Source organism: Engraulis encrasicolus, chromosome 21, assembly GCF_034702125.1.
Source record: "Engraulis encrasicolus isolate BLACKSEA-1 chromosome 21, IST_EnEncr_1.0, whole genome shotgun sequence".
Taxonomy (NCBI): Eukaryota; Metazoa; Chordata; class Actinopteri; order Clupeiformes; family Engraulidae; genus Engraulis; species Engraulis encrasicolus.
In genome coordinates, this window is record NC_085877.1 from 22,544,681 (window position 1) to 22,563,652 (window position 18,972).

General features: G+C 39.2%; 1 protein-coding gene across 1 annotated transcript; it reads left to right on the forward strand.

The window, feature by feature from the left end:
* The first annotated feature begins 955 nt into the window (after positions 1-955).
* Positions 956-16,188, forward strand: LOC134438105 (nuclear factor 7, brain-like). Its single transcript, XM_063187688.1, has 4 exons — positions 956-1,067; positions 1,935-2,387; positions 3,807-3,830; positions 15,472-16,188. Exons 1-4 carry the CDS (start codon positions 956-958, stop codon positions 16,017-16,019), a joined length of 1,137 nt encoding a protein of 378 aa, XP_063043758.1. The 3' UTR covers positions 16,020-16,188.
* The last annotated feature ends 2,784 nt before the right edge of the window (positions 16,189-18,972 follow it).

An 18,972-nucleotide genomic window follows, 5' to 3' on the forward strand; every position in this document is an offset into this window, starting at 1 on the left:
CATGGCCGAGTTCTTCAGAATAGGTAAAATACCTGGAACATGACCTTGACCTTGACCTTTTAAGGGCTATACTGACACAAAATAATCATGGCAATATCAGCAAATAACTCCTCATACCATATTTGAGAATTTGTTTCTCATTTTTACAATGAAAGTCAATTGACATTCTTCAGAATAGCAAATTTGACCTTGACAATGACCTTTTAAGGTCACAATCACACATTTTCCTCATGAAATTGTCAGAAATGATTTCCTCTCCAAAAAATGGTCAGAATTGATGTATGGCATGTGTATAAACAGTTTAAAAGTAAAAAACACAGGTTTTTGTCATAGGCGATGGCGGCCATATTCGGCGGCCATATTGTGAAAAATCTGGCACTATGGTGGACGAGCACCTCCGTGATTTTTAATGTCTAGGAACCCAGTAACTCAATTCCAGTGAGAAACGCCCCCAACTCAAAATTGCGAACGGGTCTACATGGATGGTCCAGGACTACTGCACATGAACACAACACAACACAACATACAGTACATGTACACAAGTTTAAACAGTCATGATTACTGAGAATACCCAGTAATCTCTTACAGTAGCATGGACTTCCCCTCCACAGCATGCTAACTCAACAGAGGAGGAGGGAGAATGGGGAACTGCCGTTTAATAACTCTCTTGTTTCTTATAACTCAGCTGGCTGTACTTCCCCTTCTCTTACTGAGTATAAATGTTGTACAATGCTTCACTTGGCAAGACCAATGTACCCAGGCCAATAGATTGGAAAAGATCTCACGGGAGTCTAATCCTTTGAGCTGCTGGTACTTGTGAGACCCAATCTTGCGAGACCCCATCTTGCTTCTTGAACATCTGTCTTTGGCTCCCCGCCCCGGTTTAGTAGGCCTACCTGACATCTCGATTACAAAGGTGCTCCTCTAAACAACTGGTAGAGAGCAGCAGGGCGGGATGGAGATGACCGAGAGCATCTATCGAAAATTTGACCCAGATGAAGACAGCATCAGCCTCTCCACTGTCAAGTACGAGGACCTCAACAAGACTTCAAACCATCGACACTCTGGTAAGTAATGAAATAGAATAACCACATCATTATTATCATACAATGGCACTCCAAATTGTTTCTAAAAGGTTTCAACAAAAAAGTTTAACAAGCAGGTATCATCCTCACCTGGTCAAAGCCTAGTTGAAAATGTTGCATTAAAAACACCAGAACATTCTGAGTATCATTTGTAATGACAGAGTCTTAATCTGTTACGAAGCCTCTTTGTGGAGATGGGCCCACCAGCAGTCCTGAAAAGACTCAGCTACATCACAAAAACATTGCTTTGACCATTCCAAGAGCCTTAGATAACAGTTTAAGACTTGGTTATTGCAATTTCTGAGACTACAGTGTCTCTCCGCAAAGGGGTTAACCCATTGATGCCTAAAGCACCTGCAAAAAACGGCTGGTGAATGCCTACGCCCCTGTTGGGAAAGTTGCCCTCAGCCTATAAAACCCTAAATATTTCAGCCTCTGATGCACATGAAAACATGAAATAAGTTGCATTTAAGTTACGTTACATCAGAATATGTTCATTCAGCTGTAACATACCCACATTTTTATTAAAAAAGGTAAAATCTCAAGAGTTTGACTACAGCATATATGTGTCTCCAGGCACCAAAGGTAAAGCAACATATACGAGTCATCAGGCTAAAATGGGTTAAGGCACTTTCTGTATGTCAGAGCAGTGTTATTATGATGTAGTTGAGTCTTTTCTGCAAAGAGTAGGCTAAATGGCTAGTGGGCCCATCTGCACAAAGAGGCTAATTAACGCTAGTCCCATGACCCTTGTTTTTACTCAGTATGCATGTGAGTGTTGCTTGTGTGAACCCAAAAATGAACAATCAGTTGACCTTATTTAAAGTGTTCACTGCCTCTCTTTTGCAGGGCCCTGGAAGAGTGGTGCTGTGTGTCTGGGTCTGCTGTGCACTCTCCTGCTGTGTGGCATTGCAGTCCTCAGTGTCCAGATGATAATGATGAGGACTAAACAGTCAGAGCAGAGCTACAGGGAGAAACTACATATGCAGGCAGACTATGACAACATGACCTCAGATTACCAACAGTTGCAGATGAGTTATAACGACCTGAACAGTGTGAAAGCTCAGTTACAGGACACAAACAACAATCTGACAAGAGATATTTCTCAGCTACAGACACGATTTAACAATCTGCTCTCAGAGAAATCTAGTTTACAAGCACAATATGACAGTGTTAATAGAGGGAAATCTCAGCTCCAAGATAGATATGACCGTCTGACTAGAGACAAATCTCAGTTACAGGAGAGATGTGATGCCATCACTGCCGAGAGGGACACCCTACTACAGAGGACAGTAACTGCAAGTGAGTATTAAAGTAAACAATAATAATACTAATAACAATAATACTAATATTAATAATAATAATAATAATTGTATTTGTATAGCACATCATACAAGGCATGCGACTCAAAGTGCTTAAAACATGGGGGGGGGGGAGACCATCATTGTTAGAGGTGGATTTAAAAGGAGAAAAGAGAGAAGAGACATGAGACAGCAAGAATACAGAGGAAGAAGACATAGATAGAGATTGTAGAGCCATAAGGTCCACGTAGGTTGGGCCCAGGATTCTTAGAGGCGCAAGGTCCACAGTGGCTGGGTCCAGCTTAAGTCATAGATAGCCATACTGAATTTGGGCACTCAGATGTGGCCCCTGGTGGCATCAGGGGTGAGGAAAAACTCAGTTTTCACTTGATTCATAGTTTGTAGGGGGAAAAAGCTCAATGAGTTGATGACCCCTCAATGAGGAGTCGATGGAGCTGGCTGACCGGATCTCGATGGGGAGGGCATTCCATCTCTTGGGCGCATAGCACAAGAACGCGACGTCGCCAATCTTCTTTTGCGGGGGGTGGGAGTCCTTAGCAGCTTGGCGTCAATGGACCTGAGAGCTCGAGCAGGGGCATAAAAAGAGAGCATGTCAGAGATGTAACTGGGGGCAAGTCCATTTAATGCTTTAACCCTGTGGTTGTGTTAGAAACATGGTTACGTTCATGGTGTTAACGGTCAAAATTGACCGCCTACACAAAAAAGGTAATAATACATTGATTAAAAATCTGATTTGCATATTTTGTGATTAATACCTTTTAGACATCCCTTTGAAACATTTCCAAGGTGATTTAAATGTTATTCTGCTTTGTTTTAGTGATTTGTAGGCTTTTTTTCTTATCTTGCACCAAATCGTTTTATTAACCCTCTGGAGTCTAGGGCCTCTCAAAGGCTTTCAGGCAGTTTGGAACACCTTTGCTCTTTTCAAGTATTTCAACTAACTGTAAACATCTATACTAATGTGGCACATATGGTTGTATTCTGAAAAGCCTAACAAAAAAGAATATGAGGGTAAAGTGAATGTGATATAACTGTATATAATTTTAGGAGATGTTAGTTAATGGTCCGGTCATTTTTGACCGAAACACCATGAATGTAACAAGTTGGTGCATCTTCCACAATTCTTTAGGAATTTCATTATATTTCATTTTGACCATTTGAATAGGTTAGCTGGAGGATATCATGAAGTGTCATTTGTGTATGATGAAAAATAGATAAGTTATTTAAAAATGAAGTTTCAAAACGGTCATTTTTGATCGTAACACAACCAGAGGGTTAAATACTGTCCGCAAGATCTTAAACAAGGAGCCTACATTTTGATCAGTGTGATGTAGAGGTGAAAATACCTGAACATTTATGAAACTTCATTAATACTTTCAATCTTTGTTTTTTTATACAGAAAAACAGATCACACAGTATGCAGGTATGTGTTTTCATTTGCACAGACAGATACATTTGATTTGATGTATAAACTTTCATGTGTGCTTTGATGAATATACAGTGTCATGAGAAAGTTTGGGGACCCCATTGGAAAATCATTACATCCGTTTATTAGGGCCCGAGCACCGAAGTGCCACGCTGGGCCACGATGTGGCCCTTCGCCCTCTCGTTGCGAAGCCCTATTGTTTTTCGAAAGATTATTATTATTATTATTATTATTTATTTATTACTCAGATACCAAATATTAACCCCTGAGGGTGTAAGGGGACGAGGACACGCCCCCTAACGCATATAGGGGTGGGTCCAAAGTATAGTTTAAGCTACGGACTCAGGAGTTTTTTTTGCTGTGTGTATCTCACTAAGACAAACAGAAAAGGCCAATACAATGCCATAGCCACGCCCAACAGGAAGTGAGATTTTTGGACTTAAACATTAGTGAATGGGCAGCATGAATTCTGGAAATAAACAACTAAAAATCTCACACAGTGTCCCTTTAAGCATTTTTCAACACTGTCTCTTCTCAGCATAGTTTGTATGATGACTATGAACATTTTTATGTGGAAAAAATGGCAATCTGACATAGTGCCACCTTGTGGTAGATGAAGGAATTATTAGAAATAAAGTATTTATGCATTAAGAGTCATGGCAGGCATACATCTCGGGTGGAATCGTGTATCTCATTAAGACGAACAAAAAAGGTAATAGGACATGGCCATGCCCAAAACGAAGTGAGATAATTGGACTTTTTTGAGATATGCATACAATGGAATGTGATGTACTTGTCCTTCACCATACATCCAATGTGCTTCATAATTTTTGTACATGAGCTCAAGTCATTGATGATGAAGAATTACGGAGCATTTTTTCATATATTGTGGCACAACATAATTATGACTTATGCATTTACTTTCCCTTTTTATTATTATTACCTTCGCCAGAAGGTTATGTTTTGACCGCTGTGTATTTATTTATTTATTTGTGAATATGTTTGTTTGTTTGTACTTCGTATAACTCAGACAGAACTGAGCCGATTTTTATGAAATTTAGTGGGATGATTGGTCATGACCCAAGGAACAATCGATTACTTTTTGGGAGTGATTGGGTCAAAGGTCAAGGTCACGAAAAGGTCAAGTTTGTTTGTACTTCGTAAAACTCAGACAGAACTGAGCCGATTTTTATGAAATTTAGTGGGATGATTGGGTCAAAGGTCAAGGTCAAGGTCACGAAAAGGTCAAAAACGTAAATTTACGATATCTCGGTTAATTGGCATCCGATTTGCCTGAAACCAGTGCTTAGATGTGCAGAATTCAATTCCCAATCTTGTGATGTGCCACACAGGCACGTGCACAGCATAGTTGCCCACGGTGCCCGAGCAACTGCCCTTTTGCCCACATTGGCTGATATTGCCCTTCCAAGGGAGGGGAAAATAATATGGCAATTATAATTTCATATTTCAATATCATTTGATCTCTTTACAATTCATAATTTTGATTGAAGTTCTGTACAATAAAGACTTAAGTCAGTCATACAAATTCATCAGACACGTCGAGAATGGGCACCAGCGATGTGAGGTAGGCCTATGCAACAACTCCGGTGGGGAGGGAGAAGGCGACAGGCGCTTGAGCGCCTATAAGAGACACGAAAGATTTTGAAGATGCCTGGGAGTCGGCTAGCCCTACACACAGTCTACATATTAGGGTACAAAATATGCTCACAATCAACCTCTCTAATACAATGTTGAGTTTAGAACTTTTAGTTATCATAGGTAGCAAAAAAACCCGACAGCCAGCTGTAGATATGCCTCGGAAAAATAGGCTAAGATTCCATGTTTCAAATGATTTGCTTTGAAATTCGTATTTTTGATTAAAGCTTCCTAAACTAAGTTTTCACATTCAGATTCACCTGCACCTCAAGAGATAGGCAAAGGGAGGGGCAGCATGCGCGTTGCGGGGGGCACGCGCAGCTCTACATAGGAGGGAGGGGGGAGCAAGCATGCATGCAACCAGGGCAGAGACGCAAAATATGTTGAAGATGTCGTGGGAGTAGAGCAACTGCCCTGACGGCCTGAGGTGAGCCTGAAACATAGCAGACTACACAGTATTACACTACATGATCACAATTAATGCCTCTTAAAGCCGATGTCGAGTTTAGGACGTTTAGTGATCCTAAATAATCTGACAGCCGGTGTGCCACGTTCAGATATTGGGGAAAAACGACAGCCAGCTAGCTTGCAGTCAACGTTTTACACGGCTCAGGTTGTTTTGTGGAAGGCTAACCTAATAAACATGCAGATGACATGTCGTTTTATCAAGCAAGAGAGAACGGGGGTATGCTAGCTAAAGGAAGCACATCTCTGTAGAGTTGGCTGCGAAAAAAACGAACAGGTGCAGGTGAGGCAGAGAATCTTTTCAGGATTGTAGAGGTTTGATCGTGGTGAGACCGCTAGGAAAGTGCTTTTTCTTACGCTGATATATTCTCCGACCCAAAGATAGGCTACTGTTTCCACTGTCAATGTCCATGTAATTGAAATAAATCCACTCCACATGATAGGCCTAACTGATGTTTACTGTTCTTCTCAAGACACTTAGGCCTACAAAATGTGCATGAACTAACTAAAATATCTGTAATGAAAATAAAAGCTTATAAAGTCTGCGAGAAGCTCTGAGCTTCAGAGCAACAGATAAGAACTGGTCGCTCCCACGCCATGGTTCTTTGCGATCTGAAATGAAAGCCAGCTCGTCAATTTTTAAAGCGACAGTACACATTTTTAATATAGGCTACAAAAGACCCAACAAATGACCTAAACCTGTGAATTCTTATTGTTTTAGCTTTCCTATATAATATTCATCATTTTAATCATGGAATATGCCTATTAATGCAATTTCAAATTCAAATTAAATGATCTTTTTAACCATTTTTAAGCTATTTCTATTTATTATAACTTAAAGTCTACTTTGGCTGCTACAAGGATTATAAAGATGACAGTGGGTTAATTGATTAAGCATCCTCATATTTAGCCTATTTAGCCATTTACTCATCATTTCATTTCATTTAAGATGAGGATGACTCAGAGCCACAGACCTCTGCACATAGGGCAGGTAGGCATAAGACTGATCATCTCTGTGACTGATACAGGTTTAAAAACTATCAAGGCTTTTTCTCATAATTTCATTTAATTTAGGGGCAGCCACATACCACACATGAGGAAATGTGGATCAGGAGACATTTAGGGCAGGTGGGCATAAGGCTGATCATCTCTGATATGATTAATAGGTAGGCCTACATGTTTAAAAACTAGCATGTTATATCATATGGTACGCATATTCAAGATACTATACAATAAAATAATATTAATAATTATGGCAATAATATAGTACTTCTACTACTACTACTAAAAATAATAATACCCATGGTGAAGTTTCCTAAAACTTCTGAAGGCCTGTGCACGTACGTCCCTGGTGCCACACGTCATGATGGTGTCCATACGTTTTTTAGCGGTTGGGGGTCAACGGTCAGTGGGGTCAAGACCTTGCGAAATGCACGTTTCTCATCTTAACTCAGTCAATTCTGGACCGATTTCTATGAAAAAAATGACATCAACATTTAAATGAAACTAACACCAACATTTGGAGAATGTTATGCCCCACACTCTGAAGATGGCCAGAAAAAAATAAGTGGCGTAGGCGAAGGTTTGCGCTCTACCGAATGCCCATTCTAGTTACTGCATGTTAGATGAACGTAAGTTGCGTGTATCTTGCTCAGACACACAAAAGATGATGATGGGGCGTTGGCGGTATGCCCCGGCCCTGCAACGTGGATGCGAGGGCCCCTCATCGCCGCTTGCGGCTTTAATTTCTCATTGAGCTTTTAAAGTAGCAACTTCAAGTTAACATATGTTAAACTGTAGGGAAAGAGAAACATTTCAGCTATGAAATAATTTTGATATGGTGTAACAGAAACAATTTTATGTGGATTTAAACAAAAATGGGCATGTGCATAAATATGGGCACCCCAAAGAGGGTATACCATTAACATGAAGTAGAGCTCACCTTTGTAGCACAAACTGCTTTTCACGACTTTGGAATGCCTTCAGTCACCAAGACAGATGTGATTGGTCATTAAATTGGTATTTATCATACATAATTGCAGACTAGGCTTGTCCTAAGTTCTGTCTTGGAGAGTGGCAATATAGTGGGCTCTTAACAACTCTTTGCAGACTTCAAACAAAGATAATTCATCGCTATGAATAACGAGAAAGATACATTAAGTAATCTGGAAGTCTTGGACAATGTTTCTTCACAGCCAGAAATGTATATCCATTTGAGTGGATAGCATGGAGAACCACAGAAATGATCCTCGTGAAAGGTAAATGTAGTTTGTTGAAAAATGGTTAGAAAGGCATGGGTAAAGGATGGAAAGAATGGTAACAGGCACACTACAGAACACCTCCATAGAACTACAAGACCATAGCTGCTGATAGTGCAAACTTAGGCCGGCCGCACACTGGCTCCGACAGCACTGCGGCGCACTTTTGCTTCCGACAGAATTCGGACCCCCAAACCCAATTTCACACGAACATTGCATTGATAGTCAATGGGCGGCACCGACAAAATAGAACTTGTCTCTAATTGCTATCCGACATCGGCGAATGTCCGCGGACATCGGCGCCAGTGTGCGTGGTTCTATTGAAAACAATGGAATCGAATTTTAGCTGAGCAGTGCTCAACACTCTGTTGGAGCCGGTGTGCAGAAGCCCTTAGGCATGGGTCCTTCCGTGTGCACTTTTCATAAGGCAAAAGCTCATTGGATGGTTGATGCATAAAAAGGCTTTCCTGTGTATCCATCAGAAATAAGTTGCTAAACTTGTGCAAAAAGTTTATCTGGACAAGCTAAAAACATTTTGGGAAATCATACTGTGGTCAGATGAAACTGAGCTAGACTGCCCTACAATTTCAGAACGCAGTATAATTCAAAATGCCAAACTGAGAAAAAAGGCTTTAAAGTTTCCTTTCTGTCCACGCGACTATGTTGGAGGTAAAGTGTCGATGACACTTCCATATAATACTTTTTTATGGTGAAAATTTATGCACACAAGAAAAAAGCAAAAAAAACAACATTCTCATTACTTTTTAGCTGAAAAATCATTATACTGTGTTCTGTCGTGGTATTACTGTCTACACCAAAACCACGGTGTCAATGGAGAAGTGCAGTATAATTCGCATTATACTGCGTTCTTGGCTAGTACGACGTAACCTCCTAAAACCAAAAAGCGCAGTATAATCAGTTTTTTGCGTTTTTTTCCGAAACGGGACCAAGTTGGGCCAAAAAATTTTAACACAAGAAAAAGAAGGTATTTTAAAGCCAATTTCCGGTCTAAACCCATTTTCGACCATTTTCAAGATACTGCGTTCTGATATTGTAGGGCAGTAGAGTGTTTGACCTTAACAATGGGAGGTGGACATGGCAAAAAATGCACACATAAATTCCATGACCTCTGGCCTAAAGCACACCCTGCTATAGGTCTGCGTGTCTGGCATACACACTGTAAAACTTATTACAGTTATTAAACATATACTATCCACCAGACACTGGTATAGAATTTATGACTAAGTTAATAGATTTATTAGTGACAAAAGCAAAAGGAATAGCTGTATTAGCTGGGGATCTAAATCTTGTCATGAACGCAAAAATAGATTCAACAAGTACGAGACTGCATAAATCCGAAAAGAATGCTGATTTATTAAGGAAGGCATGCCAAGAATTTGGACTGGTAGACGTATGGAGAGCACTCCACCGAAGTAAAAAAGAATACACTTGCTACTCAGGAAGACATTCTGTGTATAATAGGTTAGATTACTTTTTCATGTATAGACACAATTTCACACTAGTTAATTCATGTCAAATTAGCTCTATAAATATTTCAGATCACGCTGCCATCTCTCTGTCTCTAAAACTTAATTGTAAAAAAGGTAAATCCCTGTGGACATTTAACAATTCTCTTTTAGAGGAAATAACTTTCGTAGAAAAAATAAAAAAGGAACTACAATTTTATATAGAAATAAATGACACACCAGATATAGATCCCATCACACTATGGGAAACAGTAAAGGCTGTATTAAGAGGTATAATAATATCCTACTCCTCGGCAAGGAAAAGATCTAAAGAAACATTAGAAAAACAACTACTTTATGAAATAAAATGTTTAGAACAACAGCATAGTGCAACAAACAATTAAAAGGTTAAGATTGAGTTAGAAGAAAAACGGAAAAAAATAGATAAATTACGCATGATGGAAATTGAGAAACTAATGAAATTCACACAACAGGAAGGGTGTGATGGTGGACCAAAGGCGTTAAAGATACTGGCATATAAATTAAAGAAACAGCAAGAGAAGACACATATAACACAACTAAATACCCGTCAAAATAAAGTTATAATGGATAAAGATGAGATTGCAGAAGAATTTGCTAAATATTACGAAGATCTCTATAAAACAGAATTGAAAGATGATAAAGGACTAATTCAGAATTATCTTAAAAAACTTGAAAATACCAAAAGCAACACAAGACAATAATATTGAATTAACAAAGCCTATTACACTTAAAGAAGTAAATGAGGAAATACAAGGTATACAACAAGGAAAAACACCATGAGATGATGGCTTTCCAAATGAATTTTATAAAGCATTTAAAGATCAGCTTGGTAGCTTATTGGTGAGAGCCTACAATCACGCACTGGACACCGGCAGATGGGCTCCAACATGGACTTCATCCATTATCACTTTAATTCATAAAGAAGGAAAAGACCCGAAAAATTGTTCATCCTACAGACCAATATCTCTGTTAAATACTGATCATAAAATAATAACATCAATCCTTGCCAAAAGGCTAAAATACATTATTCCTAATTTGATGAATACCGATCAATGTGGCTTCATCTCAGGACGTCTCCTGGGTGACAATATACGATGAACATTAAACATAATTGATTACTCAAAAAAAAATGACGAAAATCTGATTTTATTGACTTTGGATGCAGAAAAAGCGTTTGAGACAAAATAGAAATGTTAGACAAAATTGAAATATTAAAGGGATTACAATAGGACAGGAAACACATAAGCTAGCACTATTTGCTGATGATATAATACTTTACTTGACAGCCCCAAAAGAATCACTGCATCAACTGATGGGAGAAATAGAAAACTATAGTACAATTTCAGGATATAAAATTAATAAAAGTAAATGTGAAGCCTTAACAATTGGCAGGGGAATGGACCAAGAACTAAAGCAACATTATAATATTAGATGGGACACACAAATAATAAAGTACTTAGGTATCTATATTAGCCCGGACTTGAGTGACTTATATAACAATAATTATAATACTTTAGAATTAAAGATAAATCAGGATCTCAATAGGTGGAAATTAATCCCTGATGGTATTTATAGCAGGGTAGAGACAATTAAAATGATGGTACTCCCACAGATTCTCTTTTTATTTCAAGCACTTCCAATCTCACTACCTCCAACTTTTTTTAGAACTTGGAATAAAACATTTGCAGATTTTTTTTGGAATGGCAAAAAACATAGAATCAAATATGAGACATTAACTCAACCAAAGGAAGAGGGAGGTTTAGGGGCGCCACAAATACAAAAATACTATTTCGCAGCACAAATTTTAACAATAATGAATTGGATGGGAGAGGAATCACAAATAAAATGGATCAATATTGAAAGAGAATTGTCAAATGGAATACTTGGCTCTTTACCTTTCCTTAAAAAAGCAATATCTACAAACATTTTGCATTGGAAATACATTAAAGACCTGGAGACAATTGTGTTCTCATTTAAAAATTAATAGTGAAAGTGTACGGCTAAGAAAAATGAGATACGACCCAGATTTTAGAGCACAAAAAGATGACAACATTCTGGACGCTTGGGCAAGTACAGGACTGACCATATTCGCACAAGTTTTTGAAAAAAATATAGTAGTTTCATTCCAAACCCTTGCAGAGAGATACAATCTACCACAAAAACATTTTTTCAAGTATTTACAGGTCAGGAGCTATATACAACAAAAGGCGGAAAAGGCAACTAATGAAGTTTTAATTTTTTTGTTAGAAAATAGAAACAAAAGTAGAAGGGGAGGTGCTCTACCAAAGGCCTATAAACTAATGCAAAGGATGACAAAAACAAAGTGCAAGGCAAAAGAAAAATGGCAGAATGAATTACTAATTACCATTATAGATAGTGCCTGGAGTGAATTATGGAAAGAGACCTTCAAAACAACCTAGTCCAAATGCTGGAAAGAGTTTGGCTGGAAGGTCAATCAAAGATTTTTTTATGGTACCTAAACAATGTGCCCATATTTCAGGAGCTGATATAAAATGTTGGAGAGGATGTGGAGAAGAAGGGTCGCATACACACATATTCTATACATGTCCTATAATAAAACCATTTTGGGAGGAGGTAAAGCGAGCTGTCACATACATTTTTGATCTTAAACAACCTCTAACACCAGTAAATGTATTAGGCATTTGACCTACCGAACAGTATAAAAAGAACGCACCGTAATTTTTTTCATATTCTAAGACTTACTGCACTAAAGCAAATTACAAAACTCTGGAAACAAAGCAAACAACCAGATGTCCAGCTATGGTATAATACAATAGAACATGTTTTGGAAATGGAAAAAAATATATTATTTTCTAGAAAGTGCCCACACAAATGGGAAGAAATGTACCCAGAAAATCTTTGCAATAATATGTGTCTTTATTTTGAAAATAGATCAACAACATAAGCTTCCAAATTTTTCACAGCTTATGCATGCCCTCACACACCCACCTTCTACACCAGCACATACATACATCCAATACAACACCTACTTCACACACACATACACCTACAGGTGAGCTATAGAATGTCTCTTTCTTTCTTTCTCTCTCTCAAGCAAAATAAGACAGTTGTTAAGCATGTATTCACAAATGTCTTGTTCATGCACAATAAGGGATTTATTACCAATATAACCTTAGTAAGGACCTAGTAGACCTAGATTTCTATTTATGTGTAAGTAGTAAGGGCCAGAATACAATGTGTATAAGCTCCTGGTACACTGTGTGAACAAATCCTGAACAGTGTGAAAACAGATGTGGAATAAGGGTCCCTATTCTAAAGTGATGCATTGCTCAGCCCAGATGGCTTAGGGCCCCCGCACTACCTAGGGCCCCCACTCTCAGTAGGTATGAAGATCTCACTTATTCTACTTATTATGCTAATGAGTAATTGGAAGCATTATATAGCAAGGATTGGACGTAAAGTTATCAATGACGGTGGGTGGTGAGATGTCATTTTTTCATACACCAATTAGTTTTAATTGTAAAAACCCTGCAATAAATGCAGAATATAACGATGAGTAATAGTTTGGAAGTGAAACTAAGCTATTCCTTTCTGATAAATAAGTTAATGTTTGAGAAACTTAGCTACAAGAAGTGCAGTGCATGATGGGTACGCCCTTAGTCAGAAATGCAATGCATGGCCAATGCAGCAATGATAATATTTCTGTTGTTACGTACATGGCAAATTGTTTGGATAGCAACTAAATTTCACAAGTGAGGGGAGGAGCTAAGGACGTAGGCTCAGAGCTGGGTAGGTTGTCTGTTGGCCTAGACTGCGTACCCATCATGCACTGCACTTCTTGAAGCTAATGTTCTCAAACATTCACTTAATTATCACAAAAGAGTAGTTTAGTTTTGCTTCAAAACTATTATTCTAATGTTCTGCATTTATTTTGGGTTTTTTTTACAATTAAAACTCAGTGGTACATGAAAAAAAAATACATCTCACCAACCCACCGCCATTGACAAGTGTACGTTCAATCCTTGCTATATATAGGCTCTTGTTACCTCCCTCTCATTGATATGAACAAGAGAAAACTAGATGACTCGGCTGGGTAAGTATCAATTATTTGATATACCCTTACACTTTGTAGATCGGGGGGGCTAGGTAGTGCAGGCCTGGGTGGTGTGGGGGCCCTAGGACTTTGGTAGTGCAGAGGCCCTGAGCCATCTGGGCTGACCAATGCATCACTTTAGAATAGGGACCCTTATTCTGCATGTGTTTTCACACTGTTCAGGGTTTGTTCACACAGTGTGTCGGGAGCTTATACACATTGTATTCTGCCACTTACTACTTACTAATAAATAGAAATATAGGCTTACTGGTCCTTACTAAGGTTATATTAGTAATAAATCCCTAATTGGGCATGAACAAGACATTTGTGAATACATGCTTAACAACTGTCTTATTTTGCTTAGTACATGCCTTACAAGTTACTTACACAGGCATTAATATTGTATGTATTAGTGCTAATAGATGTGTCCCTAAAATAAAGTGTTACCATTTATTCTCTGTCTTTGTTGGTTTGTTTATTTTTGTCTGTATGTTTGTCTGCGTCAACTGTCTATTGTCATTTATGTATTTGGGGGGAAAAAAAAGGTTTATTTGGTAGTATGCTGAAAAGAATTTAAGTTTTGTATGGGCATATATCGTGAACTAGAAGAAGAAACAAGAAGAGAGAAGGAAAAAAAAAGGATGGTGATGACGATGATGATGATGATGATGATGATGATGACAATGATGATGATGATGATGATGATAAATTTGTTATATTGAAATGAACTGTAAGCCTTGTGAACAGTCCTACCAATAAACAAAGTAACAAAAAAAAACTTATTACAGTTGAGGGCCTCACTTATTCTTTTCAAATAGCATATTTTTCAAAAGAATGTTCAAGCGTCCAGCAGGACAGTGTTTGCACTGCACTGATCAAAATTCAACAATGAGTTAATGCAAAAGAACAAGCACAATGTCTTGAAATGGTCATACTAATCTTGAGATAGCACCATCATTGAAAAAGTATGAATTTATTTGAACCAGGATGTTTGAAGAAGACAGATGAGTAACCTGACTGAATTAGAGGGGTTCTCGACAGAATAATTGGCAACTATTCAGTAGTACCAGGCAGTTGGAACTTGTCTTCTTGTATAGCAAGTATCCACAGGCCATTAGATCAGCAAGGGTGAGCTCTACTTCATATTTATGGTATACCTTCTTTGGGGTGCCCATATTTATGCACACACATATTTTTGTTTAAATCCACATAAAATTGTTTCTGTAACACCCATTCAAATTCGTCCACTGTTGAAATGTTTCTATTTCCCTGCAGTTTAACATATATTAAAATGAAGTTGCTACTTTAAAAGCTCAACGAGAAATAAACCGATATAAAGATTTTCAATCTCCAAACTTTCTCATGCACTGTATTTTGATGTAAATTGTATGTAGTTTAATATGTGTGGGTTTCCTTTGATGCAAACAAATTATTTTGGTCTGATGTAGTTCAGTATCAGCAAATAGTGTTTTGGCATCTACATCCGTTTTGAAATTTGAGAGCTAAAAATGATTTCAAAAGAAGACAGACAACAAAATTAAACTTCAGTATACTGTATGTCTATTCTACTCTAACTTCAATATCTCTCTCTCTCTCTCTCTCTCTCTCTCTCTCTCTCTCTCTCTCTCTCTCTCTCTCTCTCTCTCTCTCTCTCTCTCTCTCTCTCTCTCTCTCAGTGGATGTGACTCTGGATCCTGATACAGCTAATAACTACCTCATCCTGTCTGCTGATGGCAAACAAGTAAAACATGGTGATACATCACAGAATCGTCCTGACAACCCCAAACGCTTTGATCGTTATCTTGATGTACTGGGCAAGCAGGGCTTCAGCTCTGGTAGATTTTACTATGAGGTGCAGGTCAGTGGGAAGACTAAATGGTCATTAGGAGTAGCCATAGAATCTGTTAACAGAAAAGGGGAAACCAGCCTGAGCCCTACAAATGGGTTCTGGGCAATATGGCTGAGGGATAGTCAGTATAAGGCACTAGCTGGTCCCGATGTCACCCTCTCCCTGAAAGAGAAGCCAGAGAGGGTGGGGGTGTTTGTGGATTATGGGGCAGGTTTGGTCTCCTTTTATGATGCAGACAGGTGGAGTCTAATCTACTCTTATGAAGGTGAGTCCTTCAGGGAGAAAAATCTCTATCCCTACTTCACTCCCAAGAATAATGATAATGGCAAGAACTCTGCTCCACTGGTCATCACTCCAGTGTCCTGTTTAAAGTAGTTTGGATCAGTGAAGGAGATGAAATGCTAAAGTTCAGTTGTAGCCTATTTGATGAGCCTAAACTTAAATTGTTTCACAGACATCAGTAGGCCTTCATTTACGAGTTTTTGTCACATGCATAGAATAACTAAAAGTAAAAACATGCTGTAAAATGAATGTAACTTTATTTCCGGAAAATCATCAAGTGTACACAGGAATGGCATATGTGCATTAGTTTATGTCTGCTGTTATAATTGAAATGCTGTGTATCTCTGTGTGTGTGTGTGTGTGTGGGGGGGGGGGGGGGGGGGGGTTGGTTGTCTTGATTTTTGTTCATTTTGTTACTAGGCCTACTTTATTAAAATACAGTAATTCTATCTACAGTACTTTAAAGGAAAAAAATACTTTAAAACTGTTTTAAAACCTGTCATCATGTCAATACTAAGTCTTGTTTATCATTCTTAATTCATTATATTATTCATTATATTGTTTTGCATTAAATTTAGCTATTCATTGCCATCATGTACAATTGTATATGTCCTCTGTTTTCCACATTTTCCATACTAAATTGTCTAACAAGTGGCCCATTGTCTTCATTTGTTCTTTTGCGTAGTTAACAATTACTTGTAATTAAAACAGACTCCTCCCTCTGTTTATAACATGTCCAGTTCCCCAAGAAGGGCTTACACATGTTTATATTACAGGCCTAAACAACTGAATGGCTTTTCAATGAGGAATCATCAGTTTTCAGCACGCATCATCATTCAGTCCCTAATCTGCTGTAATGTAAATGTTTGCCACAGGGGGGCAGTAGAGTGCTTGTAGATTCAGAGCAGCTCATGATACACGGCTCTGTGTTTGTTGAGTTTCAAGGTGCTAAAGAAATTCAGTTTTCAGATGGAAGAGCACAACACTGCTTCTTTATGATTGCCCACTTTCTTTGTCGGTGTGTTGATATTTCAGCACTAGGCCACCATTATTCTATTGCTGATCACCCTAAACTACGTCATAGGCCCTATCAGCTTTGCCATGCCAGGACAATGCCAAGGTTACATGGGGCTATTCCGACATGCCACTATTCCGACATTGATGTCTATTGTCTGAATACCGGCACGTTTCCCACCCGGATATGCCATGTCTGTGGTTTGTGCTACGTTGCTCAGCTTTTAGCAGTTTAGGGAGAGTGCATGCAGTTACCCTAACCCTGACCTTAACTCTAACCCTGACCCTAACCCTACGGTATGTCGGATGTCGGAACAGCTGCATGTCGGAATAGCGGTTGCCCCCCAATATGAGGAGTCTTAGGTAACGGATTCAGACTTGGTCATTACCTGTACCATTCGATGGCAATTAGGTTATAACAGAGGCTCTACGCTAAGGGGTCAATAGATTTGATGACTCATTAACCCTTTTTAACATGTTCATACTCCAGTGTGTGCTTTGAGAAAGTGCACTATCATACAAGACAGTGTTTAAGACTTGTGTTTTGTGCAAGTCTGACTGCCACAGGGGGATAGGACCATAGCCTGAACAAGACGGCTCAGTAGACTGTTAATGAGGCCTGTAAGCAATCTGTTAAGGTTTTAGCTTGCTCACACGCACGCTCGCACACACACACACATACACACACATAAAACAGGACTATGGACAGAAAGAGATATAGAACGTTAAATAGAAAAAGAGCAAGAGGGAGAGTAGAAAGAATGAATGAGAGAGAGAGAGAGAGAGAGAGAGAGAGAGAGAGAGAGAGAGAGAGAGAGAGAGAGAGAGAGAGAGAGAGAGAGAGAGAGAGAGAGCAGGTCGAGCTGTACGTTCTGCATCTTAACCATAGCAATGCTGGATAGATGCAGAGGGCTCTTTTCAACAGGGACCTTATTATATGGATGGTGAAAGCGTTGCCCTGTGCCCAAGTCAAACAGTCCTCATTTATTCTAGCAGAGAAGCCGACAAGGGAGAGACAAAGGGGTCATTTTTCCCAGGCCGAGGGAGACGGGGTGTGGGGGGAGGCAGCATTGGGTCCCCATTATATTGCATGTATTGAGGGGGGTTCGGGTGGGGGCTTTGCCCAGGGCCCCGCCAAACTAGCAGCGGCCCTGATTGTATCGTCTAAAGGGGTCTCCTGCATGGCATCATGGGCCCCTGATTACCACATGCACTGCACACATCCTACGAAGTCTGGAGAGGAAAAAATCTCCCAGCATGCATTTGTATGTTGCATGCTAAAAATAGATCTGGTCGGGTCCAACAGTGTGCTTCCTGTGCGTAGTGTTTGGCATCTTGTAAAATGGGGGCAAACTAATTGCGTGACACTAACAGCGGTGTGTTGACATAATGCCACGTGCACCCAGAAGTCCAAGCGAAGTGGAGTGGAGCCTATTTGCCATTGCCATAGCTTTAAAGGTGCACCGTGTAATATTTTTAGTAGTTTATTTCCAGAACTACTTTTGCCCATTCAAAAATGTTACCATTTTCATGAATACTAACCACCACCATCAAATTCATCTATTACAGGTTTTTAAAAAATACAGAATTCTGACCACATCCCTCACCTCACTCATGAGTGACAAGTGGTTTGGCCCATCACATGTTGCAGTATATGAAAAAAGCACACAAATGCGTATAGTACAATGTCAAAATGGTCCAAAACTCACATCACATTTAACACAACTTCAAGAGAGCTACTAAGACTTCCATAGATTTCCCACTGAATCTTTGACTTGGCTATGTGAAAATCTTAAAAGATACATGTTGTATGTAGGCTACCTACAATGTCAAATTCATTAGCCTATACATAACCATGTTGATTCACTTGGTACATCCAATCTGCACAATTGCGTGGAAAGTTACTAAGCATTTTTACGTGTAAGCAGGCTTTGCACATAAGGCCCAGGCTGGGTAGTTAGGAGAGTGGAGGATGGGGAGGGGGGGGGTGCCTAGGGGTATGTCGGGGTAACAGATGTCTCCCAAGGGAGCT

Coding starts and splice junctions, on each gene's coding strand:
- LOC134438105 (XM_063187688.1), top strand. CDS start 956: ATGGAGATGACCGAGAGCATCTATCGAAAATTTGACCCAGATGAAGAC. Junction 1,068..1,934: donor TTCAAACCATCGACACTCTG/GTAAGTAATGAA, acceptor TCTCTTTTGCAG/GGCCCTGGAAGAGTGGTGCT. Junction 3,831..15,471: donor ACAGATCACACAGTATGCAG/GTATGTGTTTTC, acceptor TCTCTCTCTCAG/TGGATGTGACTCTGGATCCT.